The 25,690-nt window shown below is 38.8% G+C and overlaps 1 protein-coding gene across 6 annotated transcripts in view; it reads left to right on the top strand.

Annotated features, from left to right (window-relative positions):
* The window catches only part of LOC117396681 (nuclear receptor subfamily 6 group A member 1), a 234,413-nt gene that overhangs the window by 58,103 nt on the left and 150,620 nt on the right, over nt 1-25,690 (top strand). For all 6 annotated transcript variants that reach the window (XM_059005243.1, XM_059005241.1, XM_059005242.1 and 3 more), the window contains exon 2: nt 21,910-21,957. In XM_059005243.1, the coding sequence (XP_058861226.1) occupies nt 21,910-21,957 (48 nt within the window). The remainder of the gene's footprint in view (nt 1-21,909; nt 21,958-25,690) is intronic.

Raw genomic sequence — 25,690 nt, 5'->3', positions numbered from 1 at the left:
TACCACAGCAGCCATCGTGAAGCCCATGACAGGTCTCTGCAGGTGTGTGCTTTTATACAGCTCTTAATTACTCACTTCTACAATGGTTTGCACCCTGTAAGAATCGGTGTAAAGTTTATGGGGTCAGCAATTGCCTAAATGCAAGACAAAATCCTTACATCACATTATAATGTTTGTGCCCGCTTAGTATCCAGATCCTGACCAATTCCATGCTCTTATTTGAATGCATTTCAATATAATTTTAATGGATTAATGATGGCAAAGTGCAAATATGACAGCGGGTGCAGAACGCCAGGTGAACACCATTCTTTACATATGCTGCATTTTTAGCAGACGCTAAAGTTTACGACTGCTAAACCCGATTTACGCCCGCATTAAGGGGGTCTTACACCCACAAATCACTCTGTGCGTATCCTTACATCTACCCTTTAGTGACCAAGTAGTCTAAGTTAGGTCATAGGCAACAAACTCCTCATCCCGTTGTACTGCTTTCCTATAACAAGAACATTTAGGGGTACCATTCTACTAGTGAGATGTCTTGCTTATGAAAAGCTTGTCTATATTTCAAAGAGGATATGATAACACCGTGTAACAATTATTTTTTTTTTTTTTGTTCCTGGGTAGTAAGTGTTATTTCCTAATTGCTTATGCCTCAAAAGTATAGAAAATGGCTATTATTCCCCACAAACTTTGCTTTTGTGACCAGGACAGTGGTATTTTGAAATGTACCTATTTTCCAGAACATTCCAGATAGAGCTGAGTAAACTTGGAGTAACTTCTAGACCTTTCTAGAACTTTCCAGTAATATAAATAGTAGTATAAATACAGGGGCCTTAAGCCCACCAGTTCAGTTTAGTTCCAGCTGCCTAAGTGGATACATATCTGCATTTTTCTGAGATGGCATCAAGGTCATAGGAGACTTCAAAATGGTGGCATTCCTGATGGGTTTCCAAGGCGGTTTTACCAAGTTTCCCTGCTATCTTTGCCTTTGGGACAGCAGGGACACCAAGGCGCACTACCACAGGCGGGACTGGCCACAGCGGACCGAGTTCTCTGTGGGGAGGAACAACGTCAAGTGGGAGCCACTGGTGGACCCCCGGAAGGTGCTGATGCCAGCACTGCACATCAAATTGGGCCTTATGAAACAATTTGTCAGAGCTCTAGATAAGGAGTCAGCAGTCTTCAAGTACCTTCAAGACTTCTTCCCTAAGCTGTGTGAGGCAAAGGTCAAAGCCGGTGTCTTCGTCAGACCACAGATAAAGAAGATCCTGGAGTGCAATGAATTCCTCAAGAAGCTCACTAGTAAGGAGAAAGCAGCTTGGAACAGCTTTGTCGCAGTGGTTCGGGGCTTCCTGGGCAATCACAAGGCCGAAAACTATGTGGAGCTGGTTGAGAACTACGGCACAATGGGCTGTAGGATGTCCCTCAAAGTCCATATCCTTGATGCTCATCTTGATAAATTCAAGGAGAACATGGAAGCGCACTCGGAGGAGCAAGGCGAGCGCTTCCACCAGGATATACTGGACTTTGAACACCGCTACCAAGGACAGTATAACGAGAACATGATGGGAGACTAGATTTGGGGGCTGATTCGTGAAAGTGATTTACAGTATAATCGTAAAATCGAAAAACTACTCGCTTCTAAATCTTTTGTAGTCATTTTTGTATTACTTTAGTATAAATACATGTTAATTAGGATTCATATGTTGTTTTTTTCTGACTTTATGTGAACGAAAAGACACAAATTCGCCCGTTTTCTCATTGGAAATAGGTAAATTTCAAAATATCACTGTCCTGGTCACAAAAGCAAAGTTTGTGGGGAATAATAGCCATTTTCTATACTTTTGAGGCATAAGCAATTAGGAAATAACACTTACTACCCAGGAACAAAAATTGTGTTACATAGTAAGCGGTCTAAGTGAGGGAAAGTGAGCAATAAAATCCCCACCCCAGTCATTCTGCAAATGATTTTGTTGCTTCCAGATTTTTGGCCTGTATTGTATCGTATTGTGAGTCCTGCATGGGTCAGATTTTTATGACCTGCTTCCGAGCCAGACCCGCTACTGCAGGACCCAACCCAATGCAAAACGGTCTTACCCGATGCAACTCCACCCACTTTAAGAAGACTTGCAACCCGACCCGAACCTGTCCTTTTATACTGCCTGTGTCGACTGGCTCTCTCCCGCACTCACATTCACACACAGATATCTCTACCATTCTGCACAGATTGAGTTTACACAATAGGCTATACAGCATGGTAGCTTTATCTAGTGGTCTGTATATATTTTAACATTGTGACATTAACTGTCTTTACATACTTTGCTATAAAATACCTGTCTATTCCTTTCGTGCCACCAGTTGAAATGGAGCTACACCTGGGCTTTCACAGAGATGTACCAGTTTTGTGGTCGTTCACAAAAACATAATGACAGGTTTTACAAGCAACGAATCCAGTCACATGTTCATTATTTTCATTCGCTATGATTCCAAAATAATTCCACACTTGTGATTTACCTCTCAAACTATTATCCACTACATGATATAAACTCTGCGTTTTTGTTTCACCTTGTCCACTGGCATTTTTAATATCACCAAGCAGACGTGATAAAAGGATCTTGCAACGTATCAAACAAGCAGAAATAAAAACCGAGAGCACTGCTTAGTCAGCTGACTCCTCCCTAATCGGTACTTTTACCTTCTAATACGTTATTTGGGAAAGGGTTATAGACAAGTACGCTAACGGACAGAAAGTCTTTGCTGATTCAAAAGCTTTTGCAGTGCACCCGTGGGTACCCAACCCGATGCAGGACTCTATCGTGTGTTTTGTGGCTAGCGGCCGTCTTGGCTCAGGCACAGCCACACCATGTAAATTGTTTATTGTTTCTTAGTTCATTGGAAAGTGTGGAAAGTGGCCAAGTGGTGATTGAATGGCTGATTGTCAATTACCATTGACCACACCCTAGAAAAAGGAACAATTCCATGTTTGTTGTGAGAGAGAGGGGTTCAGTGAAGGTGCTGGTAAACGGGCAGGCGGGCGATAGCTGAGCTTGGGGGACTTTTGATTTGTGTTTTGGTTAAACCTTTTGTTTTTTTTGTAAATAATGAAGTGTGCAGCAGAGCTGACCTGCAGTTACTGCATCTGTGTGTTTGCTACTCCTGCCGCTGACAAGCCCATTAACACATTCATTATAATGTAACAATTCTTTGTCTGAAGGGACTGCAATCCTTTATTTCAGTTTAACCCCAGTCCTGGTCAGAGGTAATCCTGCAGTCAGGTTAAGAATCCGGTGTGAAGCAGGATTTTAACGAGGGACAAGCAGAAAGGAATGTTGCAAGGGGGGGCCAGCATGGGATTGAGGTATATACAAGCTCCCAATGCATTAATCAGCTCACTGACTTTTATAGCATTAATCGGGTCAGCGGAATTAAAGTAATTTGGTCTGTCTAAAGCCTTACTGAAAATCCCTCCGAACCTTAAGTTATGTATTGTAAGTCTTGATATAGACCTGAGTGTGTTACTGATGGTGCTCCAGCAGGTGGTGCTGTTGCGGAGGCTAGGCATGCTGTTCATTATCCAGATGGTGAAGATGAAGAATGATCATACTGAGGCAGCCTGTAGCACATCTACCCTCAATAGATCTCATTACTGACAGCTTCAGCACTGCCCACACACATGCATGTTAAATAACAATATAGCAATCATCAAGGTGCTGAACTGCATCCCACTGACTGAGGTTCAATGGGCTTAAAATGCTGGCACTGCCCTTTCTCCGTTACTGCTACAGTACTGCTTCAAAAAAGGATTTCAGTTAGACAGTGTGTAAAGAGGGTTTGATACCATTTTATATTTGAATTAAAATATATCCTATTTAGTCCATATGAATAACCATCACTTCTTTATAAATGGCACACTTAATGCTAATCTCCCAATAACCCATGTTAAAATATGTTCACACCAAGTGTCAGAAATCAGAATTAGACTAGTACAGCACCTGTATTTGAATTAGTGCTTTCTTTTTTAGTAAAAAACATTCTTTAATTTTGAATTAGCTAGAAAACTAAAATATAATTCATTCTATATACAGTATATATAGTCCCAAATTTCTCAGGAGTAAAATAACCCTGGTACCCAATTACATTACCTAGCAATGCAAAGAGAGCAACACTCTTCTGTACAGTAGAATTTGGGTAATTTATTTCAGATGTTTATCCATTGGTTTCCTTTTGCATGACATATTTTTGATACAGTCATTTGTAAATTATATTATATGACTAAATACGAACGTGGTCATTTTTGACACTGAATGCATTTTAAATGTATTTTTAATTAAGTAGTGTTACCGACTCAATGTTATGTACCAGGGATGGATGACTTCTTATCCAATCAGCTTGTAAGTTTCCAGGTCATTACATATCATTTAAAAACATAAACCAACCAGATGAGTTTTAAAGCATTTTATCTAACAAGAAAACACTTAAAATAAGTGCCTTGTATAATCAATCAATCAATCAATCAATCAATCTTTATTTTTGTATAGCTCCTATAACGAGGGCCACCACAAAGCGCTTTACATACACACACAAAAAATAAAATAATAACACACAGTGGAACCTATGCAAATACTACTTTTGGTAAGCTGAAGAATTGTGAGTCTGATTGGATGCAATGGGAGTAATTAGATAAGATGAATAATTGAATGAAGATCTGCCTTTACTGAGTAAAGGGCTCATCATCTCCACATGTCCTGCCAGCTTCCTCTCTTATTATTATTATTTGTTTATTTAGCAGACGCCTTTATCCAAGGCGACTTACAGAGACTAGGGTGTGTAAACTATGCATCAGCTGCAGAGTCACTTACAACTTCGTCTCACCCGAAAGACAGAGCACAAGGAGGTTAAGTGACTTGCTCAGGGTCACACAATGAGTCAGTGGCTGAGGTGGGATTTGAACCGGGGACCTCCTGGTTACAAGCCCTTTTCTTTAACCACTGGACCACACAGCCTCCTCTCAGCCTCCTGCACTCTTTTGTAGGGCAGCTAGAGATTGTTTTCCAGTGACTCCCTCATTCCAAGCTGTTTTCGTCCATCTCTGCTTCCTGTCTATTAGACGACAGCCAAAGCGACTTACACGCTCCCGTTTGAAAGTGGAGAGATCTTATTCTAAGTTCTATGGTCAGATAAGTGTGCTCTGACAGGCAGACCTGTGTTCAGATTACAGGCGCTGGCCAAGCGGAACAGCAGCCATCTGGGAGTGACAGTGATGAACTGAGCCGAGGCTGGCTGAAGGTGGGGTGGCTGGGGCTGAGCACCTAGGTGGCCTACAGTACAAACACACAGTGATTTATTCTACCCTCCGAGCTACAAATGCGAGGGAACTGACACCTGGGTCTTGGACAAAATCACATAAATGTAGTCAACTGAGAATTTGAAGTGAGCTTACCCAGCTGAGCGAAGATGCAGTCTTTGTTTCTACAAATCGGACACTCTTATGTTTAGTAATGAGTTTAATTTTAGAAAATTGTCGTTTTCCATTTGTTTATACAGCCATAAAGCCCTGCTTTTAAAGACTGTTTTGTCAGTGGGTTTCCTTTTTTATTTATTTAATTGTATTTATTAATTTGATGTATATTTTAGGGATCCTTTTTCTGTACCATTAAAATCACTAGGTTTTGCCTTTTGGTTGTTTTTAGGCTTTCACAAGAAAGAAGGAATGATTCAATTGATCTATTCCGATTTGATTACAATTCAGATTAAAACAATTGAGAAACAATGTTTTAAAAGCCCATTTGTGGCTATACACTGTGAATCGCTCTGTGAAATCGTAATAACATGTATAACAAAAAGTAACTACAATGAACCAAAACCAGCGTCACTAGAACTAGTGTGTAAACAGAATAGAAAGGAAAGATACACACTTGTAGATATGGTGGTCTAGGTGACGATTTGACATAATTGTTCTCCAATTATGATTGTTATAGCGCTTAGGTTAATGATACTTCGGGCGGGGAAAAAAACATGCAAGATATGGTCTTAAAGGGTAGCTGCTGTTTTTTTAAAATCAGAATTGTATTCTTTTTATTGCAGAAAAATAGGATCCCCGGACATCAGCATTAATAATGTATTAATAAGAGACCTTTGTCATCAATTAAAATCTCTACTGAGTAAAGCCAGTTGTGTTCCTTTGATCTTCTGTTGCATGAGGATACAATGGCAGATTTGATTTTGTAAAACCCATTGTTCACAAGCTGATGTATTTAGACATTCTTTAACCTGACAAGCCAATGTACTGGCTAATCAGCTTCTGTGGTTTGTGTTTAGTTTTGGATGGGTGGTTTGGAGCTATGGAGACTGACCCTTGGGTCACTTTGAACTGGCCCTTTCTTCAGTCACAGTGAAGCACGAGTAGGGCTTAGCTGAGCATGCTGGCTTTCGTACAACTGCACCGTAATGGTGCCTTAAAGCTTAGCCTGTCAACTGATCTGTCAAATACAGCCGAGGTAAATACTCAGGGTGCGCAGATTCACATCCAGTCTTTTCATTTTCATTTAAAGTAGGAGGCTAGAAATCCTAAGTAGAAGGCAGGGTGGTATGGGGGTCCTCCCCCCCACGAGGGTGCAGGGGGGTATGGGGGTCCTCCCCCAGCGCGAGTGCAGGAGGCAACGCCCCCCACCGAAAACCAATTTCAGGGTTTTGCAAGGGTCTAAAACTGCATATCCTGGGCCTAGATATGTGCCTTAATAGGGACCCACAATTCAAAAGAAGTGTATCATTTAGTTAATTTTTTTTATGATTTTAGGCATTGAGATTTAAAGAGGAAGTAAAAGTTACTTATGAAAAGTAATTACAAAATAATTTATATTACAATTTTAAAACTACAAACTTGTCTTAGCACACAGTATATTTCAAAGTCCACATATTTAAGCAAACTCTGTTTTGGTTTTGCAATAATTTATTACACACAGAAAAAAGTGGTGAAGGAAAGACTGAAACAGACACAAATGAAACAGAGAAATTATATTTCAGGCACAAAAACACAGTCACCCTATATAAATACCATAATACCAAGTGAGACAGAACAGAAAAATGTAAAGCAATCTCTCAATTAAAGACGATACGAAGCAGTATTAAGTAATAAATTTGAATACAGAAAGGTAAGCCATAAGCTGTGTTTTGTGTTCTATTTTTTCATGTATTCCATTTCTTCTTTTCCATTTTATACAAAAAAAAAAACAAAACAAGACACATTTTAAGTTTCTAAAAATATTCATGGAACAAGCCAGTCCTTCCATTTATTTGTAGTCTTCCAAGATTCTGAGTATACATACTTTCCCATGATGCTGTTTCTCATTATGGAGTCCGAGAATGTGCAAGTGCATTAATAAATAAAAATGCGCTTGCGAGAACTGCCATTTCAAACACTTGATTTTACAGTTTTCAGACACAAATAACAATAAATAATTTATTGGCATTTACTTGAACAACGTAGCTTGAAAGTATAAGTCCAGTACATAAATATCAAGTTATAGAAATGGAAACGCATGGAAACTACTTCAAATGGAGAAGAGTAATGTTGAAACGGAAAATCACTTTGGTGTACAAATTACATACACAAATGGTTTTGGATATTTCTTATTCATTTTATTAGTACAGATTAGCACTAACTGACATACCACTTCTTTAGGAGATGAGCATGAGCTACTACAGGAAACCTGGAGCAGCTTCCCTTTTTGGCTGGTGCTTGCAGTCTGCCACAAAACATTGCAATACACAGCTTACTAACTTTAATTTGTATTAAAGTACGACCACTTAGTGCAGAAATCACATGAATGTAGTACTCTGGACAAGGGTACATGTTAATTAACGTAGATTGTATACACTCTATTTAAGACTTTCAATATGTAATACTGTTGTAGCTCAATTTTGCCAGAATGTGTCGCCACGAGAGGCACTCAGATCGATGAGCCAACTATACAGCTGGTGAGTGCGAGGGAGTACAACGTTTCAAAGTGAAAGCAAACGCAGAGTTAACCCATTCATTAATGCCTACATTTGTATACTGTGTATCTATGTTTGCACCATGCCTTTTAGCACCCTAAAGGCCTGGATACATCAACGCTTTTTGACGCACAGTAGACAGTGCCACACCAGTGCGTCTATACCCAAGTGTCAGTTCACTTTCCTGGGTAAAAAAAAAATACCCGCGAAAATACCGTCCCTCCCCCACTGTCACTCTTGCCTAATATACAAAGAAAATATGACTGCTTTGGGAAGACGTGGAAAGTGTGACGTCAACAGAAGAGGAGGAGGAAGAAGAGATGCGTACTGTACACACATTTCCATTTGACTTGAACTTCATATAGGGAATTTAGACAGTCCTTCTGAAAACAACAAACCTTTGTCTTTTTAGTCATCTTAAGTACTGTGTCTATTTAAACTTAGATAGACAATCACAGTATATGTTTGTGTGTGTGTTTTGGTTTCTTTTTTGTGAGTGTGTGGGTGTACTTTTTATCTGCATTTTGTTTGTAAGCTGTCAATAATATTACTTGACCACAGTTTTACATCAACTGATTATGCAGCAAAAGATCTGACCGGTACATCTTGGAGCTCATACTCATATAGTGATATTTTTCATTTAATACAGACTGAATCAGCAAAACAAAGCACATCAAAATAAAATAATCAACAGTCATTCATTAATTGCGCAATGTAAATATCATTTGAATTAATTGTACATTCAAGGTTTCAGATCGATCATCTAAGTGCATAAGACATTTTACGATGCTGTAACATATACTCACTGTATTTCATACATGGAAACAAACGTTGGTTGTTTGTTTTTTAAATAAGTTATACAATTTCATAACTGCTGTACGGTTACTGACTCGGATATAGAATATGATTGTACAGTTCGGCCTTCATCACCAACATCGCTTGTAAGCTCGAAACTGATTGGTCCATCGCGATTCACGGTGTCCATGGAAACATAAGCCCAGGAACTAAATACCCTCAGAGAAGGAATGTTTTACTATCGCAATAAATAAAAAAAAAAGTCATGTTTTACTCGACTTACATACATTTGTGGAAATTGCTGCTATTTTACTAGAAGAAATAAATATTTTGAATACTATTCACTGGAACATACGAGCACTGTCAAATATATATGTTTTTCTTTTTGAAGTAACTATTTTAGGCGGCTCATCTGGCAAAGTAGATGGCAATTTAGCCGGCTGGAAATGAGAAGGCTGCACATCTGAACAAATCAAAACAATCTTCTGATACTACAGAATTATAATATTATAGGCCTGGATAAAATGCCCTTTTTACTTTTTGTATTTGTAATGATTATGTTGTTCTTGAATAGGCACTGTTTACATTCCTACATTTTAGCAACATTAATTGAATTTTTGAAGTCTTAATTGTTACACTGCCAGTTTCTGTTGAGTTACTGTTAATTTCAGGTTTCATTTAAGGCTGTAAAAGCTTAAATATTTAAATGGTGAGTGAAGTAAACATCCAGCATTTTATTAAACGTCTAGTTTCCTGAGAATCTTGCAGTGATTGTCATCATTAATGGTGTCTTGAAACATTGTAAACCACATCATATTTTATCTGGAAAGAATAGTCATTTGAAATTAAATAAATCAGTCAAATCTAAATATGACTACTAAATACGAGCCTAGCTTCTTATTGAAATTGTATGCGTTTTAAATGTGTAGTCTATTAAAAGCCTTTGTTTAAATATAAGCAAATGCGGGGTGTGAGTTTGTGTCAGATACATAGAAGAGAAAAGCACAGAGTGGTACAAATAAAGAAAAAGCAATGGTTTTGTTAAGTTGGCTGTGAACCTGATAATATACACACTAAGTACAATTTTGTTTTCCTAATCTTTTCCTAAACCATAAAGCTATTTGCTGCATTCTTTGAAGATTGCTAGGAACACTCTTTTGTTTTATTTTAAGTATATTGAATGCAAATGCTGGTGTAATAAGTAACCAGATGCTACAGTATCAAATACTCAAAGCATTTTTAGCAGATGGGTGGTACAGTAACCACCCATCTTGCTGTACGTTTTTTTGTATATTAATTACACTAATGAACATTAACTAGGTTATGAAATAAAAAAAAAAATAGCAAGCTGTTTTAAACAAACACAACAAAGTTTTAGCTGCATATTATCTCTCCGTAAGAAAACATATAGTTTATCCAGTACATGTGATGAAATTACAGACGTAGTAAAAAACACAGCCTCAAAAGGACTGGACTTTTAGCATTTGTGGCTAAGACAGGTTTACCTTTATGGAATCAATTCTTTACACAAATCCATAATATTTAGTTAAAATATATAAAAGTGATCAAAAATATATAAATCACATAATTTCGATATCTTATGTAATAATTCAATATTGAATTACTTCTATGGGCTATGTTTGTAATAACAGATCATGCTAATAATAATAACAACAAGAATATTAGTAAGACTACGACTACTATAATAATAATAATAATAATAATAATAATAATAATAAATGGATGTGCTGGGTAATACATCATTCTGTTCTGTATTTCTACATTCTGTGGTCAAGCTAATAAAGTAACATAGAATCAGAAATCTCTACTTCCATGGAATGTGACATTTCTTAATGAAAATTGAAAGAAAAAAGGATTGCATTTGTGCTTGTTAAATGTCTCCAAGGTTGCACAGATTTTGGAGGTTAAAGGTTATAGATGCTGTATTTCTTTGTTGCCATACAATAGGCTTGAGTGGCCAGCATGCAAACACGACGAGTGGTGAAGAGTCACAGGTGGTCCGGGCAGTAACAGCTAATCAAGGGCTCCGTGGGATTAGAGATCACCGCTTTAGAGAACACCAAACGGGTCTTGGAATTTACAGCATTTCACTTTGGGTTTCTGTGCACCTCAACTATCTTCGAATTTAAGACCAGTTCTATCGGTATAAAAATATCAAAAGAGGAACAAATGCTGATATAAATATAGGATCCACTTTCTGGTCATTTGACATTAAAAGTCAGAATCTGCAATTTAAATTTGATTCTAATTAAAACTCACATTTGTTTTTTGTTTTGTTGTGATCTGATATTTTCAATACTAAAAAAAGTAAAATGCTATCCTTTCAAAGCCATCATATGGGAAAGAACGACGTTCAAACTAAGCACATTTCACATGCTGTTATCAAAAGTTGGAATTAAAAAGACAGTCAGGTATGAGATTTGTTTTTAAAATATCTGTTGAGTTGCAGAATGTTTCAACTGATAGCTGATAAAACCCCTAAAAGAAAGTTGTTTTTCTTGTTTGTTTTCTGTAGTTAAAACAGTGTCAGTTTTCAATTGCAGATTTCTGAGCACGCCTGATTTAATTTTAATTATGGCAATAAACAAAACAAACACCTAACATTTGATGCAGTACTAACATGAAGTAATTCAACACAGTTCTCGTATTCCGTGGCACACTTTATTAGGGTGCATGAGTGCAGTACAGGCTGTTACAGGTAGCTGGTTGACGAGGGCCCCCTGGATGTGGAGCATATGCTGCTGCTCAGCGGTGTGTGGTAGAGGTCAAGTGGTGGAGGTTGTTTGGCGTGTGCTGGGTCAGAAAAGCTGCAGATGTCAGGGAGGAGCTGGCCTGCTGATTAGATAGTGACAGTACAGAAACTGCAGTTATTGATGGTCGGAGTCAATTTGCCAAAATTGAATGAGCAAGTGTATGTGAGGAGGAGAATCCCCTGAAGCAATGACACAAGTCGCTGCTCTCCCTCCCTCTCTCTCTCTGGCTCTGCGGTGAACACAGGGCTCACAGTGCCTGCCTCTTCCAGATGGGTTAAACTTTAGGGATTATTTGTGAAGGGGCTTTCAGAGAACCGCAATGTTGGGTAAGTCAGGGGATCATTTTATTATATATGAACTACTTTTTATCCTGGGTATACTTGTCTTAGAGGTGTTTTTTTAATGTTTTTATTTTTATTTATTTTAATGAATCAGATGAGGTTAAACTTATAAGAAAAAAACTTTGATATGCCTGATGTTAAACACCATATACAGAAAACCTGCAGGTGTACAGATTTTTTTTTTTAATTACAGATTTGTCTGGTATTCGTATTTGTGTACTTGGCATGAAAATCCCTATTAATGGAAATGATGATTTGGTTTTTTTTTAGTTTTCTTTCTTTTGGCTAACTTTGCCGCCTTTGTCACAAGTAGCATCCAAGCCAGTGTGGTTCACTTCTCCTCAGCCACTGCTTGTATAATTGTACCATGTTAAGTGTGGTTCACTTCTCCTCAGCCTCTGCTTGTATAATTGTACCATGTTAAGTGTGGTTCACTTCTCCTCAGCCTCTGCTTGTATAATTGTACCATGTTAAGTGTGGTTCACTTCTCCTCAGCCACTGCTTGTATAATTGTACCATGTTAAGTGTGGTACACTTCTCCTCAGCCTCTGCTTGTATAATTGTACCATGTTAAGTGTGGTTCACTTCTCCTCAGCCTCTGCTTGTATAATTGTACCATGTTAAGTGTGGTTCACTTCTCCTCAGCCTCTGCTTGTATAATTGTACCATGTTAAGTGTGGTACACTTCTCCTCAGCCACTGCTTGTATAATTGTACCATGTTAAGTGTGGTACACTTCTCCTCAGCCACTGCTTGTAGAATTGTACCATGTTAAGTGTGGTACACTTCTCCTCAGCCTCTGCTTGTATAATTGTACCATGTTAAGTGTGGTTCACTTCTCCTCAGCCACTGCTTGTATAATTGTACCATGTTAAGTGTGGTTCACTTCTCCTCAGCCTCTGCTTGTATAATTGTACCATGTTAAGTGTGGTACACTTCTCCTCAGCCTCTGCTTGTATAATTGTACCATGTTAAGTGTGGTTCACTTCTCCTCAGCCTCTGCTTGTATAATTGTACCATGTTAAGTGTGGTTCACTTCTCCTCAGCCACTGCTTGTATAATTGTACCATGTTAAGTGTGGTACACTTCTCCTCAGCCTCTGCTTGTATAATTGTACCATGTTAAGTGTGGTTCACTTCTCCTCAGCCACTGCTTGTATAATTGTACCATGTTAAGTGTGGTTCACTTCTCCTCAGCCTCTGCTTGTATAATTGTACCATGTTAAGTGTGGTTCACTTCTCCTCAGCCTCTGCTTGTATAATTGTACCATGTTAAGTGTGGTACACTTCTCCTCAGCCACTGCTTGTATAATTGTACCATGTTAAGTGTGGTACACTTCTCCTCAGCCACTGCTTGTAGAATTGTACCATGTTAAGTGTGGTACACTTCTCCTCAGCCTCTGCTTGTATAATTGTACCATGTTAAGTGTGGTTCACTTCTCCTCAGCCACTGCTTGTATAATTGTACCATGTTAAGTGTGGTTCACTTCTCCTCAGCCTCTGCTTGTATAATTGTACCATGTTAAGTGTGGTACACTTCTCCTCAGCCTCTGCTTGTATAATTGTACCATGTTAAGTGTGGTTCACTTCTCCTCAGCCACTGCTTGTATAATTGTACCATGTTAAGTGTGGTACACTTCTCCTCAGCCTCTGCTTGTATAATTGTACCATGTTAAGTGTGGTTCACTTCTCCTCAGCCTCTGCTTGTATAATTGTACCATGTTAAGTGTGGTTCACTTCTCCTCAGCCACTGCTTGTATAATTGTACCATGTTAAGTGTGGTACACTTCTCCTCAGCCTCTGCTTGTATAATTGTACCATGTTAAGTGTGGTACACTTCTCCTCAGCCTCTGCTTGTATAATTATACCATGTTAAGTTTCCTTTCCATGCTATACTTAATGCATATATGTCAAAGTCTTGGCCAGGTAACTTCTCATACCCTGTAGAGTTCACCTAACACGTTTAAAAATATATGAAAATAGTGACAGAAGGGGTTATAGTGTAGTTTAGTATAATAATACTACTTTATAGTTACAAGTGCGCATGTTCTTCAGGTGAAAGTGGTTTTGTGAACAGTGAAACAAGTTTGTAACAAAGAGCAAAGGAGTTTAGGGCAGGATAATTGATCCTTTATAGAGCTCTTGAATAATAAAACTATCACAGCCCTAATGAGGCAGTGTGGATCCTGAGAATCAGTTTGTCCTGAATAACCAGCAGTCTCTGAATAGCAAACATGCTGAACTGGTCCGTCAGCTTGCTTTAGTAATGTTTATTGCTCCACTTTTGCCAGACGAAAAGGTATTTTTCCTTTGTATGTCTTTCTTACTCGGTTATTTACAAATTAGTTTATTAAGATTCATTTAGATTACTGTTTGGGTCTGTTCTGATGTCTTTTAATTAGAATATATAAAATATTTAATAGAATAATTATTTTAGATATCAACAAGCCTCTTTTTTGGCTTGCACAGTAATGTTATACAATTTTACAAATAGTCATTTTGTTAGATTCCCAAACTAACAGAATAGACTTTGATTCACCCATAACTTCAAACACGTAATCTTGAATTCTGAGGTAAAATTTAAAATAAACCTCAACAAAACACTAACGACTCAGCTAATGCTTATTCTGTGTTGAGTTTCCATACTGTATTTTTAATAGCTGGATTAAAATACATTGCATAATAGGTTAACTAGTTTGACTTGTGTGATACAATTTTTAAAAGTCAACATGTAGGTGTATCAGCCTTCAGATGGTTCCTAAACCCTGGGAATATTGGCTGAACACCTGTTATAACTTCGTACAACTAGAAGCTACTAAGGAAATGAATTGAACTTCTCTGTTTTGTAACACAAATGAGACATTTGTCCTTTTGTATGTAATAAAACCTACTCATATGATTTGTACAGTCGGTTTCTCGTTGCGGTCTTCATATTTTTATGATTTGTGCTAACCGTTCTGTTACATTTGACCTACATGACCAATGTCAGGTCTTTTGAGAGGAGTAACAGTAGAGAAATGTTGTGTTTGAAAATGCTTGTCTTTGTTCGCAGGGATGAAAGGCAGGTTACACATGACAGTGAGTGAATGAACAGTTTTGCTGCAGAATGGTTTATTTGTCTCACTCTTTCAGAGTCCCTGCCTCTTGCAGGGAGAAACTCATTTTGTAGCTGATGAATGATGGGATTGAAAACATTTTTGATTAAAGCTTAAAATTTGAAAAGAGCTGATTGTTAATTCGTAAAATGTAGTGCATAATTTCCATGTAAAAAAGAAAAAAAAAAAAAAACCAATTGATTCTCAAATTGAATTTTATTTAGCTTTATGTTATTTCTTGGAGGTTTTTGAAGTATGTAGCAGTAGTTCTGTTAAATCAGTTTCTCACATCCACGATATACAGAAGAGTATACCAAAAAAAAACCATTTAGGATTTATTACGTTTGCATCAGTACATCTGCAGTCTGCTTCAAAAACAGTTTGAGTAATATTCCATACTATCTTATATGTTACTGTTTTACAGCCTCCCAGCGTGTTAACAGTTTGAGTAATATTCCATACTATCTTATATGTTACTGTTTTACAGCCTCCCAGCATTATTAACAGTTTGAGTAATATTCCATACTATCTTATATGTTACTGTTTTACAGCCTCCCAGCGTGTTAACAGTTTTCCAGCAGCCAGGTAAAATAAACTAAACTCTGCAATTAATACAGACAGTTGAATTGAATTTCTCCCATACCATCCCTTTTCTGCAGTAAATACACAGTGTATAGGTATGTATTGGGGGTAACAAAGACGATGTTCGTATTGGTTCCTATAACGGCATTTAGAAATGATTGGATGAAGAAGACATCATGCAAAGGAAACCAATGAATACATAAGAACATGAGAACGTTTACAAACGAGAGGAAGTCGTAGCTTATTGATCCCAGAATCTCATCAAGCAGCTTCTTGAAGGATCCCAGGGTGTCCGCTTCAACAACATTACTGGGGAGTTGGTTCCAGACTCCCACAATTCTCTGTGTAAAAAATGTTATTGCCTGCGTGCAGTACCTTACACTTTTCTCTATTAAATGTCATTTGCCATGTGTCTGCCCAGTTCTGAATGCTGTCTAGATCATTTTGAATGACCTTTGCTGCTGCAACAGTGTTTGCCATTCCTCCTATTTGTGTCATCTGCAAATTTAACAAGTTTGCTTACTATACCAGAATCTAAGTCATTAATGTGGATTAGGAATAGCAGAGGACCTAATACTGATCCCTGTGGTACACCACTGGTTACCTTTCTCCATTTTGAGGTTTCTCCTCTAATCAGTACTTTCTGTTTTCTACATGTTAACCACTCCCTAATCCATGTGCATGCATTTCCTTGAATCCCTACTGTGTTCAGTTTGAGAATTAATCTTTTATGCAGGACTTTGTCAAAAGCTTTCTGGAAATCTAAATAAACCATGTCATACAGTGTCTTAAAGTCTTCACACCCTTGAACATTTTTCACATTCTGCTGCCTAAAAAATACAATTCAAAATGCATTAAAGTAGGAGTTTGTTTCACTGATCTACACAACATCATCTACACTTTCAACGTGAAAGAACAATTATAGAAATATTCAAAAAGTAATTAAAAATAAAAAAAACTAAAAGTCTTGTCCCTTTTAAATGCTCTATAAAGTGCCTTTTTTCTCTAGATATTTTTTTAAATTAATTTATTAAACCATTTTAGCCATTTTGTTTTAGATTTTGATTTGTCTACTTTTGGGATGTAATTGTTTTTCGCCTCTAGTACTACATTTTTGAAAAATAGCCATTCTTTCTCAGTGGATGTTTTCTGTATTTTATTCCAATCTACTTCTGTTAGTCTGTTTCATACCTTCATAGTTTACCTTTTTAAAATTGTAAACCTCAACTTTAGTCGTTACTTTTGTGGTTTTAAAAAAGCACTTCAAATGAGACCATGTTGTGATCTGAGTTTGTCAATGGTTCTCTGACCTCTGTTTTAGTTATTCTGTCTTCATTATTTGAAAAGACCAAATCAAGGCATGCCTCTCCTCTAGTCGGTGCCTTGACAAATTGCGTTAGGAAGCAGTCATTTATCATTTCAACCATTTCAATTTCGTCCATCGTGCTCCCCACCAGGTTTTCCCATTTTATACGGGGGAAGTTTACATCCCCCATTAGTATGGCTTCTCCTTTGCAACACGCATTTCTAATGTCTTTGTATAACAGATTATCTTGCTCGGCGCCTGAATTGGCGGTCTAGCATGCCATTTAAAATGAAATACCACACATTCTACTGGACAGGAGTGTTTCTCTCTTTTCTTTTAATAGGTCATTTGTTGAATAATCTGGTTTTAACAAATACATTTTTTTCCCAATTTTATTTGAATGTATAATTTGTTACAACAATTTGTGTTTTCTTCCTTCAGCTGTCTTTTAGCAAACTTTTAGCAGGCTTTCTGTGCTTGAAATTACCAGAAGGATGAAGTTTGTGCCTAGCATGCCCAGCGTCTTCAGTGACAAATGATCAGCAGCTATTCAAATACTATAGAATTGCTAGTCTCGTCTACTTCCACAAACATAGCTTTTAAATGACATGAAGTATTTCAATTACAATCGGTATGCATTAGACTGCAGCTTGTATCCTAACAGTTTTCCAGCACAGGCTAGATCTAGTCAATTGGTCTAAACAGTGGTGGATCCAAATGCATCCAGTGAGAATCTTATTTGTGTTCTACATTTATAAAATCAAACATCTAACTGGGCATGGGCATCTCTTTATTGCATTCCAGTCTCCAAAAAGCATGGAGGGTATTTATAGTGATTTTAAAAGATTAGCCACCGTTTAGATCAGTTCAGTAGACCTTAGGGTGATGCCACACTTCAGAACAACACATACACCAATACTAATACAGTGTGTGCAGGAGTGCTTTCAGTCAAGTCACATGTTATCAGTTGCATCTATGCAATCCAGGTTGCAATGTTTTAAGACGTGCCATTGCAGGTGCAACATGCTTGATGAAATCAATAATCCTTTCCAATTTTGTGTTTCTGACTTTTATGCATGCACAGGGTGAACTAATATTCAGAAGGTTGAAATGAAGATGTTTTTATTTAAATTAGTTTGTTTTAATAGTTGCCTAAAATGTGGGATTATGTGGCAGGTAAGGTCTACATAATGAGTTTATGGACATTTACATATAGTTTTAGGCCATTTGATAAAAAAAAAATTGTACTGAAACATTTTTTTTTAAGCAGGCTTGTAGGCTAGCTTTAATAAAACAAAAGCCTGAGAAGACAATGGATGCGGACCTCCAACTACACATAACAGCATTAGGCAGATTCAGCCTGATGACTTTATTCTAGTGCTGGCACATTTGAGCTTGCACAGCAGGCAGTGATACAATATGCAAACGGAGGGGTGGGGGTGGGGATGGGGGGGGGGAAGCTCAATCTGGGGGGCTAGATTCCACCCCCCCCCCCCCCTCCCCCCAACGCCTCTCGCTCAACCAAGCCTGCTCTGAACTTAGACAATACAAGGCTGAAGGTGTGCAGCAGGAACAATGGGCAGAGAAGCAGAGAAGCGTGCTCATGATACTGAGAACTGCAGTGGATCATTCAAAGCATCATTCCATTTGTTTGCATTGTTTGAAAAGATTTAGGTGGTTTTAAAAAAATATATATTTTATTTATGTCAAATTAAATGTGTTCTTTTTTTAAGATAGAGTCAAAGGTGAATATCATATTAGTGTAGTGAAACGCTATTCAGAAATATTTTTTTAAATCTTTGACGAACAATTTGACGAAGTCTTTATCACAGTCTTTGTCAAAGATGACAGTTTTGTCAACAGATTTTACTTGTAGTATTTTTGTAGTATATCCTACGATTGAGTGTTTAATAGTTTTGGATAATGAGATACTAGTCAGTTTGACACATAATAAGTAATTTCAGGAAAGGTAGTTTGTCAACCCCATTTTTTCAGACTGGATTACAAAAATGGTGTCAATATAAAATATTTGTAAAGAAAAGGCAACTTTTTAAATTTCTGTTTTGCTTCACAAGCCATAACTTAGCTTGAAGATGTAACTGAGAACCCCACTGCTGCAAATAATACAGTGACATGAAAGCAGGTTGGAAGAACATTGTTTGATACCTACGTTAAAACTCCCGTCGGGTATATAAACAGACTTGACTGTCAACAAGGTATATCTGAAATTAGTGCACAGAAATGTGAGCTATTCACAACTGTAATAGCAGACACCAATGAGTTATATTTCATTATACAGTTCATCGTGATTTGGGGGGAGATGCATCTTTTACAGTCACATGCTCATTTAAATTGACACGTGAATTAATTGTTATATTTTAGCTTTGCCTTTTGCAGTTATCTATTTTGATGTAGTAAAATATGTAGCTGCCACCTAAGTTGGATGCAATGTAGCTTAACACACAAAGTCATGTGGTCATTGTGGACAGTAAAGAAGATCCCAATGTATAGGAATGTATGCCTCTGTGCATTGTAGCTGTCACTGTGATTTCTATGAGATGAATGCCTACAGTTCATGCTGCTACTATCCCGCTTGGGCACTAGGAAGTACCTGTAAAACCCTTCCTTCAACTGGAGGGGAGTCTGTCATGTGTATAGCCTGTTTTTGCAGCAGAGCTGCTACCTCCTGAGAAACCACAGTGGCGTCTTGCGGGTCCGTGACTGATGTTGGACCGGGCCAAGGTTCTTCAGGTAGCCCCTTATTGGCCCAGGAGACTCTGGTTTTCAACTTGATGCAGCTCCTGACTGGCCAAGCGCTGCGACCTGCTCAGACAGCACGGGGGACTTTTTATGGCATCTTGACCCATCGAGCTTGCAGCTCTGGATCTGGCCCCTGAACGGCCACATTTGAGCCTTCTGGCTATGTTAAGTAGGGTTATTGACACCCTACAAAATGCCAGTGCAGCATCCACGCATTCCCAGTACGGGTACAAGCAGGACATCGTTCAGATGTGGTGCCTGCCTCGTGGGTTTGACCCCACTACCTGTCCCATGGCAGTTCTACTGCAATTTTTGCACGACCTGTTTGACGAGAGGAAATTCCCTTCTACATTTAAGGTCTGTTTGGCAGCTATTTCAGCTTGCCATGTCAAAATTGACTCGGGCTCCCCAGGAGCTCACTTCTTGTTGGTGCAATTATTGAAAGGGGCTCGGTGGCTTCGGCCACCTATGAAGGACATTGTTCCTCGCTTGAGGCTAAACTTGGTGCTTTAGGCACTCATGAAGCCTCCATTTGAGCCGATGCATTCAGCTCAGCTGAAATATTTATAGTTTATAGCGGCTTTCTTGTTCGCTATCTCCTCTGCAAAGTGGGTGAGTGAGAGGCAGGCATTCTCTATTGCAAAAGCCTGCTTAATTTTTACAAAGGCCAGGACAAAGGTTGCGTGACGTACCAATCCTGCCTTTTTGCCGAAGACAATCTCGGCATTCCATGTCAACCAGTGGAATTGGAGGCTTTCCATCCACCTCTCCAGTCTGACAGAGAGCGGTAGCTCCATACGCTCTGCCCAGTGCAGGGCCTGGTGTACTTCGTTGACAGGACGAAACGTTGGAGGCAGTCCGAACAACGGGACTAAATCTCATGGTCAAGCCCTGTCTAAGAAGAAGCTGTCCAAATGGATAGCAGACACAGGACTGCCTAGGAGCTGGCCAAATTGCCCCCTCCAGAAAAGATCACTGCCCATTCCACCAGGGGCATGGCAGCTTCATGGGCTTTATTCCAGGGTGCATCTGTCAAGGACATTTGAAATGCAGCGGTGTGGGCTACTCCCCATACCTTTACTAGGTTCTACAGACTGAATGTCATAGATCCTCAAAAGCCTGGCTTTGGAACTAGAGTGTTAATGGCGGCTTCCCAGTCAACCCTTACAACACTGGCATAGAGGTGAGTTTCTCCCTCAATTTTTCGCAGCCTCTCGGCTTAGCCTTGTAGCATTGCAGTTGTTCTGCAATCTTGTCTTGCGGTGGCTTTGGCACACTTACCCTGCGGCAATGGTTACATTTCGTACTTGAAAAGGAAGGACATTTCATGGAACCAGGGTTATGATAATTAATGTAACGTTTTGTAACCTGATAACTCATCATCAGCAAACTTAAATTCAAATGGTTTATTCAGTCTTTTTTGTGACTTGTCATCGCAAGAGTGTTTTGAGGCATACTGATTGGCTTATTCAATCTTTCCAGAACCGCCGTCAGATCATGTCTCGTTGTGTATTCTGATTTTCACGAGTGCACCTCATCACTACAAAATGGCATGTAAACAAACGGTGAAACACGCCACTGTTTCTCTTGCAACAAAGTTGGAAATTGTACGAGCTCCTGAAAAAACCTGAATCAGACACAAGTTGCTGAGCAATTGAATGTTTTGCGTTCTGGTGAGTTGCTTCACCATTTTGTTAAATAATTGTTTACATGTCTTAAATATTGCTCCTGTAGAGGTATTCATAATTAATCTAGAGCTGCTGCTCCATTTTTTTAACATGTGTAGGGTTGCTGTGTTAATTTAGTTTGACAGTTAATTTATTAAAGTTAGTTTGTCTGTTACTTTATTATTATAGTTTATTAACATACACTTGCCTATTGCCTTTTTCTTATTCTGTTCATTTCATGTTGATACACGTGCGTCATGACAAGTAATAAATATTAATTTATTTATTGATTTCATATTGTGCCTGGCGGTCAACTCCATCTTGGAGAACACTTTGTTTGCTTCCCGAGGGGTGTTCTCTTAGCCAGAGACTACTGTACTACAAATGTAGTTTAATAGCTACATTAAATGTAATGTTTTTCATAGTGTATCACTGCATCATTATTTACTAAGCATTACAATATTGTACTGATCGAAATGATTTTAGCAACTCTGTCTTTTCATGATAAAACATAGTTACTACATTAGCAATTTGATTTCCTCTTTACAAACAAATAGTGCAAATCAAAACAATGAATGGTTATTTCTTTTTTCTAGGCTTCTACGCAGATCACACCTTAGAAAAAGACCAGGCGAATGGGATTGGTAAGTCCTGCATTGACTCTTATTATCAGTTGCATTGAGGTTCACATCTACCTTGCTTGGTATTTCGTGTCGGGTGTGAAAGATTGTTAATGCTTTTTTGTTCGAAGCATTTAAGCAATGCATTGGTATATAAAACCATACAAAATCCCCAAACAAATGTACAGCCTGCTGTAGAAGGACAATTAACTTCCGACTGAAGCAGTATTTGAATGACCTTTCTCCCTGCACACAGAGATGAGTTCTGTGGAACTGTAGGTAAGGCCAGCAAATTCAGGGTGAATCATTATAAGTGAAGGAGGCTTGCAGATTCTATAAGAAGGCGTGTGAGATAAAAGCTGCTTGCTTTAGGATCACATTCCTTTCTGTATGGTATTGTAAATGAAGAAGATGTTTGTTTTGCAGGTTAAAGGTAATTGCACAGTGTGAAGTATATATTGTACCTTCTACCTCTTCAATAAGTTATTCTGAATGGTCCTGGGTTCTGAGCTTGTCTGGAGAAACAATGGGACTAACATCCTTCCTCATTCCATTCAAATCATGTGACGATGTAGCTGTTCAACTCTGCAGCCCCACCTGCTCTCAGTGTCTATATGTAGAGTAGGGGCTGGCATGGTTGAACAGTCACACTGTCACCTGCTCTCTCTGTGTCTATATGTATATGTAGAGTAGGGGCTGGCATGGTTGAACAGTCACACTGTCACCTGCTCTCTGTGTCTATATGTATATGTAGAGTACGGGCTGGCATGGTTGAACAGTCACACTGTCACCTGATTTGAACGGAATGAGGAAGTCGATTCAATGTCGACTCTGAAGCTCTAAGCAAGCTAACAGTCAGGTAGAGACCGAGAAAAATTATAACTCAGTGTCAACACCCTAACCCAGAACCATTGCGAATGATTGGAAATACCATGGAATTGTAAGGGAAATGAAAACAAAAAACACAACGACCAACTCTTCAAATAAGAAACCCTTATATCTACACACTTACCATTTAATTTATGTTTTGTTGTCCTGTATTTTCTGTGTCCTCTTCGACGTAATGCTGTGTGTGAGCTCACTAGTTCTCAGAATTTATTGTCCCACAACAGTAGTTGCAACTGAAGAAGCATGCCTTAATGTAAAAGCTACTGTATCGAATTATACACCAGGGTGTTCCACGATGGTAATTAGGAATGATTTATTGATGATTCAGGCATAGCTACATTGTTTTACAGCTATTATAATCTGTCACCCTGTCTTTTTATGGCGGGGAGCTTCCTCTGTGATTCATGTAATGTAAAGTAAATGTTCCTGTACCATTTTGTTTAATTGTTTGGGCCATCTGTCTTGGAAGCCATAATCAGGCTTATTCTTTGTGGAACAATTTCAGCAAGTTCCCTTCAATGTGGTACTGGCTGTGAAAGGTTAAGACATTTGCCTTTGTCTGCTTGCTCAGATGATAAATGAAGGACTTGACCAGTACCCTGATTAGAGGGCATTACTGTCTGGTAGTGCAGGGCAGCGTTCCCTCTAAGGCTAAAATGTGCGCACTTTTCACAGTAACTGGCAACAGCCTTCGCACTCAGTTTACTAACTTTCGCAAGGTATCATAAATATCAATCTCAAATCAAGACTCCAGCATCTTGAGGTAAACGTATCATTTTGAGAGCATTCTTGCAAAGTGTTAACAAGCATTTGCACATCAGTCTTGCAGCTGATTGCCTCTGTACAAATGCACGTCCCGATCGTGCAGAGGTCGCTCGGGCGACAGTGAATCTACCAGCCGCATAGATCGGCCTGGAATAGAAGTAAGCTCAGAGTCCACATGAACGTAATCTGCAGGGTAAGCATCAATTGAGAGACTCTGCAAGAGTGCTTTGTGAGAGACGAGGTCCCATACTTTGATTTTAGACGAAAGCACAGACATAGCAACAGAGAAGCAGCTGCTGCTTTTCATAAAAATGTGTCATAAGTAAGTTAACATTTAACTTGTACTCCCTGTAAGTAAGTATTTATTAATTGTAAAAAATATATACTCAGTCACGCTTTATTTGAAGTTAACAAACAGCTAATAAACATGTTAATGTACATTTATGTATTTTCTGTTAACTGTTAGTAATATATATATATAATAGGCCAGCTAAAACTGCAAACACCAGAGCCCTATGGAGGATCAATCAAACACCAGAGTCCTATGGAGGATCAATCAAACACCAGAGCCCTATGGATGATCAATACCCAGTCGTTTATATGCTTGAAATCGGTTCACATTGTTACTCTAGTAATGTTTAGCAAATTAAATTAAGTTTTTTATTAACCCTAACCCTTAGCTAAAAATTAACAATGTTTGTTAACAGTTAATAAACTAAAAAACGGCCCTTAAAATAAAGTGTGACCATATACTCTATTAAGAATTAACAATATGGCATTAGCAACTCACTAGTAAATACAGAAATCTTACGCACAGAAGGATCGTTGTAATGTAGCTCCTGACAAATCGGGTTTCCTTACTATGAGGTGTATATTTCAGTTTGGCCATACTTTTTAAAGCGATTTGTGTGAAAACTGAAAAGCTAGAAAAAGCTAATAAATAATAATGTTTAGCCTCTGTGGGGTTGTTATGTGGTTCAGTTATAGCTAGACTTGCTACTTTTCGATTTTAATTGCTAAAGATCGTGAAATGTGGAATTCCTCAAAAATATGAGTTTAACTGAAATAAATGTACAAGGTGTCGAAAGCGTTCCGCAGGGATGCTGGCCCATGTTGACTCCAATGCTTCCCACAGTTGTGTCATGTTGGCTGGTAGTGGATCTCTGCTCCGAAGAGCTCATTCCATCTCATCCCACAGATGCTCAATTGGATTGAGATCTGGTGACTGGGCAGGCCACTGCAGTAAGCTGAATTCACTGTCATGTTCGTGGAACCATTCCTGGACAATCCTAGCCTTGTGGCATGGGGCATTATCCTGCTGAAAAAATCCATTAGCAGATGGATACACTGCTGCCATGAAGGGATGCACCTGATTGGCAATGATGTTCAGATATCCTGTGGCATTCAAACGTTGCTCCACTTTTATCAAAGGGCCCAATGTGTGCCATGAAAACACACCCCACACCATCATACCACCACCACCAGCCTGCAATGTTGACACGCGGCATGATGGATGCATGTACTCGTGTGGTTTTCTCCATACACTAGTCCTCCCATCAGCTTGAAACAGCAGGAACCGGGATTCATCAGACCAGGCAATGTTTATCCAATCCTCCAGTGTCCAGTGTTTTTGTTCCTTAGCCCACTGCAACCGCAGTTTCTTGTGTGTTGCTGAAAGAAGTGGAACTCTGTTAGGTCATCAGCTGCCATACCCCATTCGTGTCAAGGTACGACGAGTTGTGCATTCTTTTATGGGTCTTTCGGCACCAATGTTGTACTGGACTGTCACTTGACTAACTGTAGCCTGTCTGTTGCTCTGCACAATTCGTGTCAGCCTCCTTTGGCCTCTTTCATCAATGAGCCGTTTTCGACCACTGGCCTGCTGTTGGCTGGATGTCCTTTGGGTGGTGGACCATCCTTGATACACACGGGAAACTGTTGAGCATGAAAAACCCAGCAGCGTTGCAGTTCTTGACACACTCAAACCGGCGTGCCTGGCACCTACTACCATACTCAGTTCAAAGGCACTTACTGTAAATCTTTTGTCTTGCCCATTTACCCTCTGAATGGCACACATACACAATCCATGTCTCAATTGTGTCAA

Source organism: Acipenser ruthenus, chromosome 31 (assembly GCF_902713425.1).
Source record: "Acipenser ruthenus chromosome 31, fAciRut3.2 maternal haplotype, whole genome shotgun sequence".
Lineage (NCBI taxonomy): Eukaryota > Metazoa > Chordata > Actinopteri > Acipenseriformes > Acipenseridae > Acipenser > Acipenser ruthenus.
This window is presented reverse-complemented; position numbering and strand designations above follow the sequence as displayed.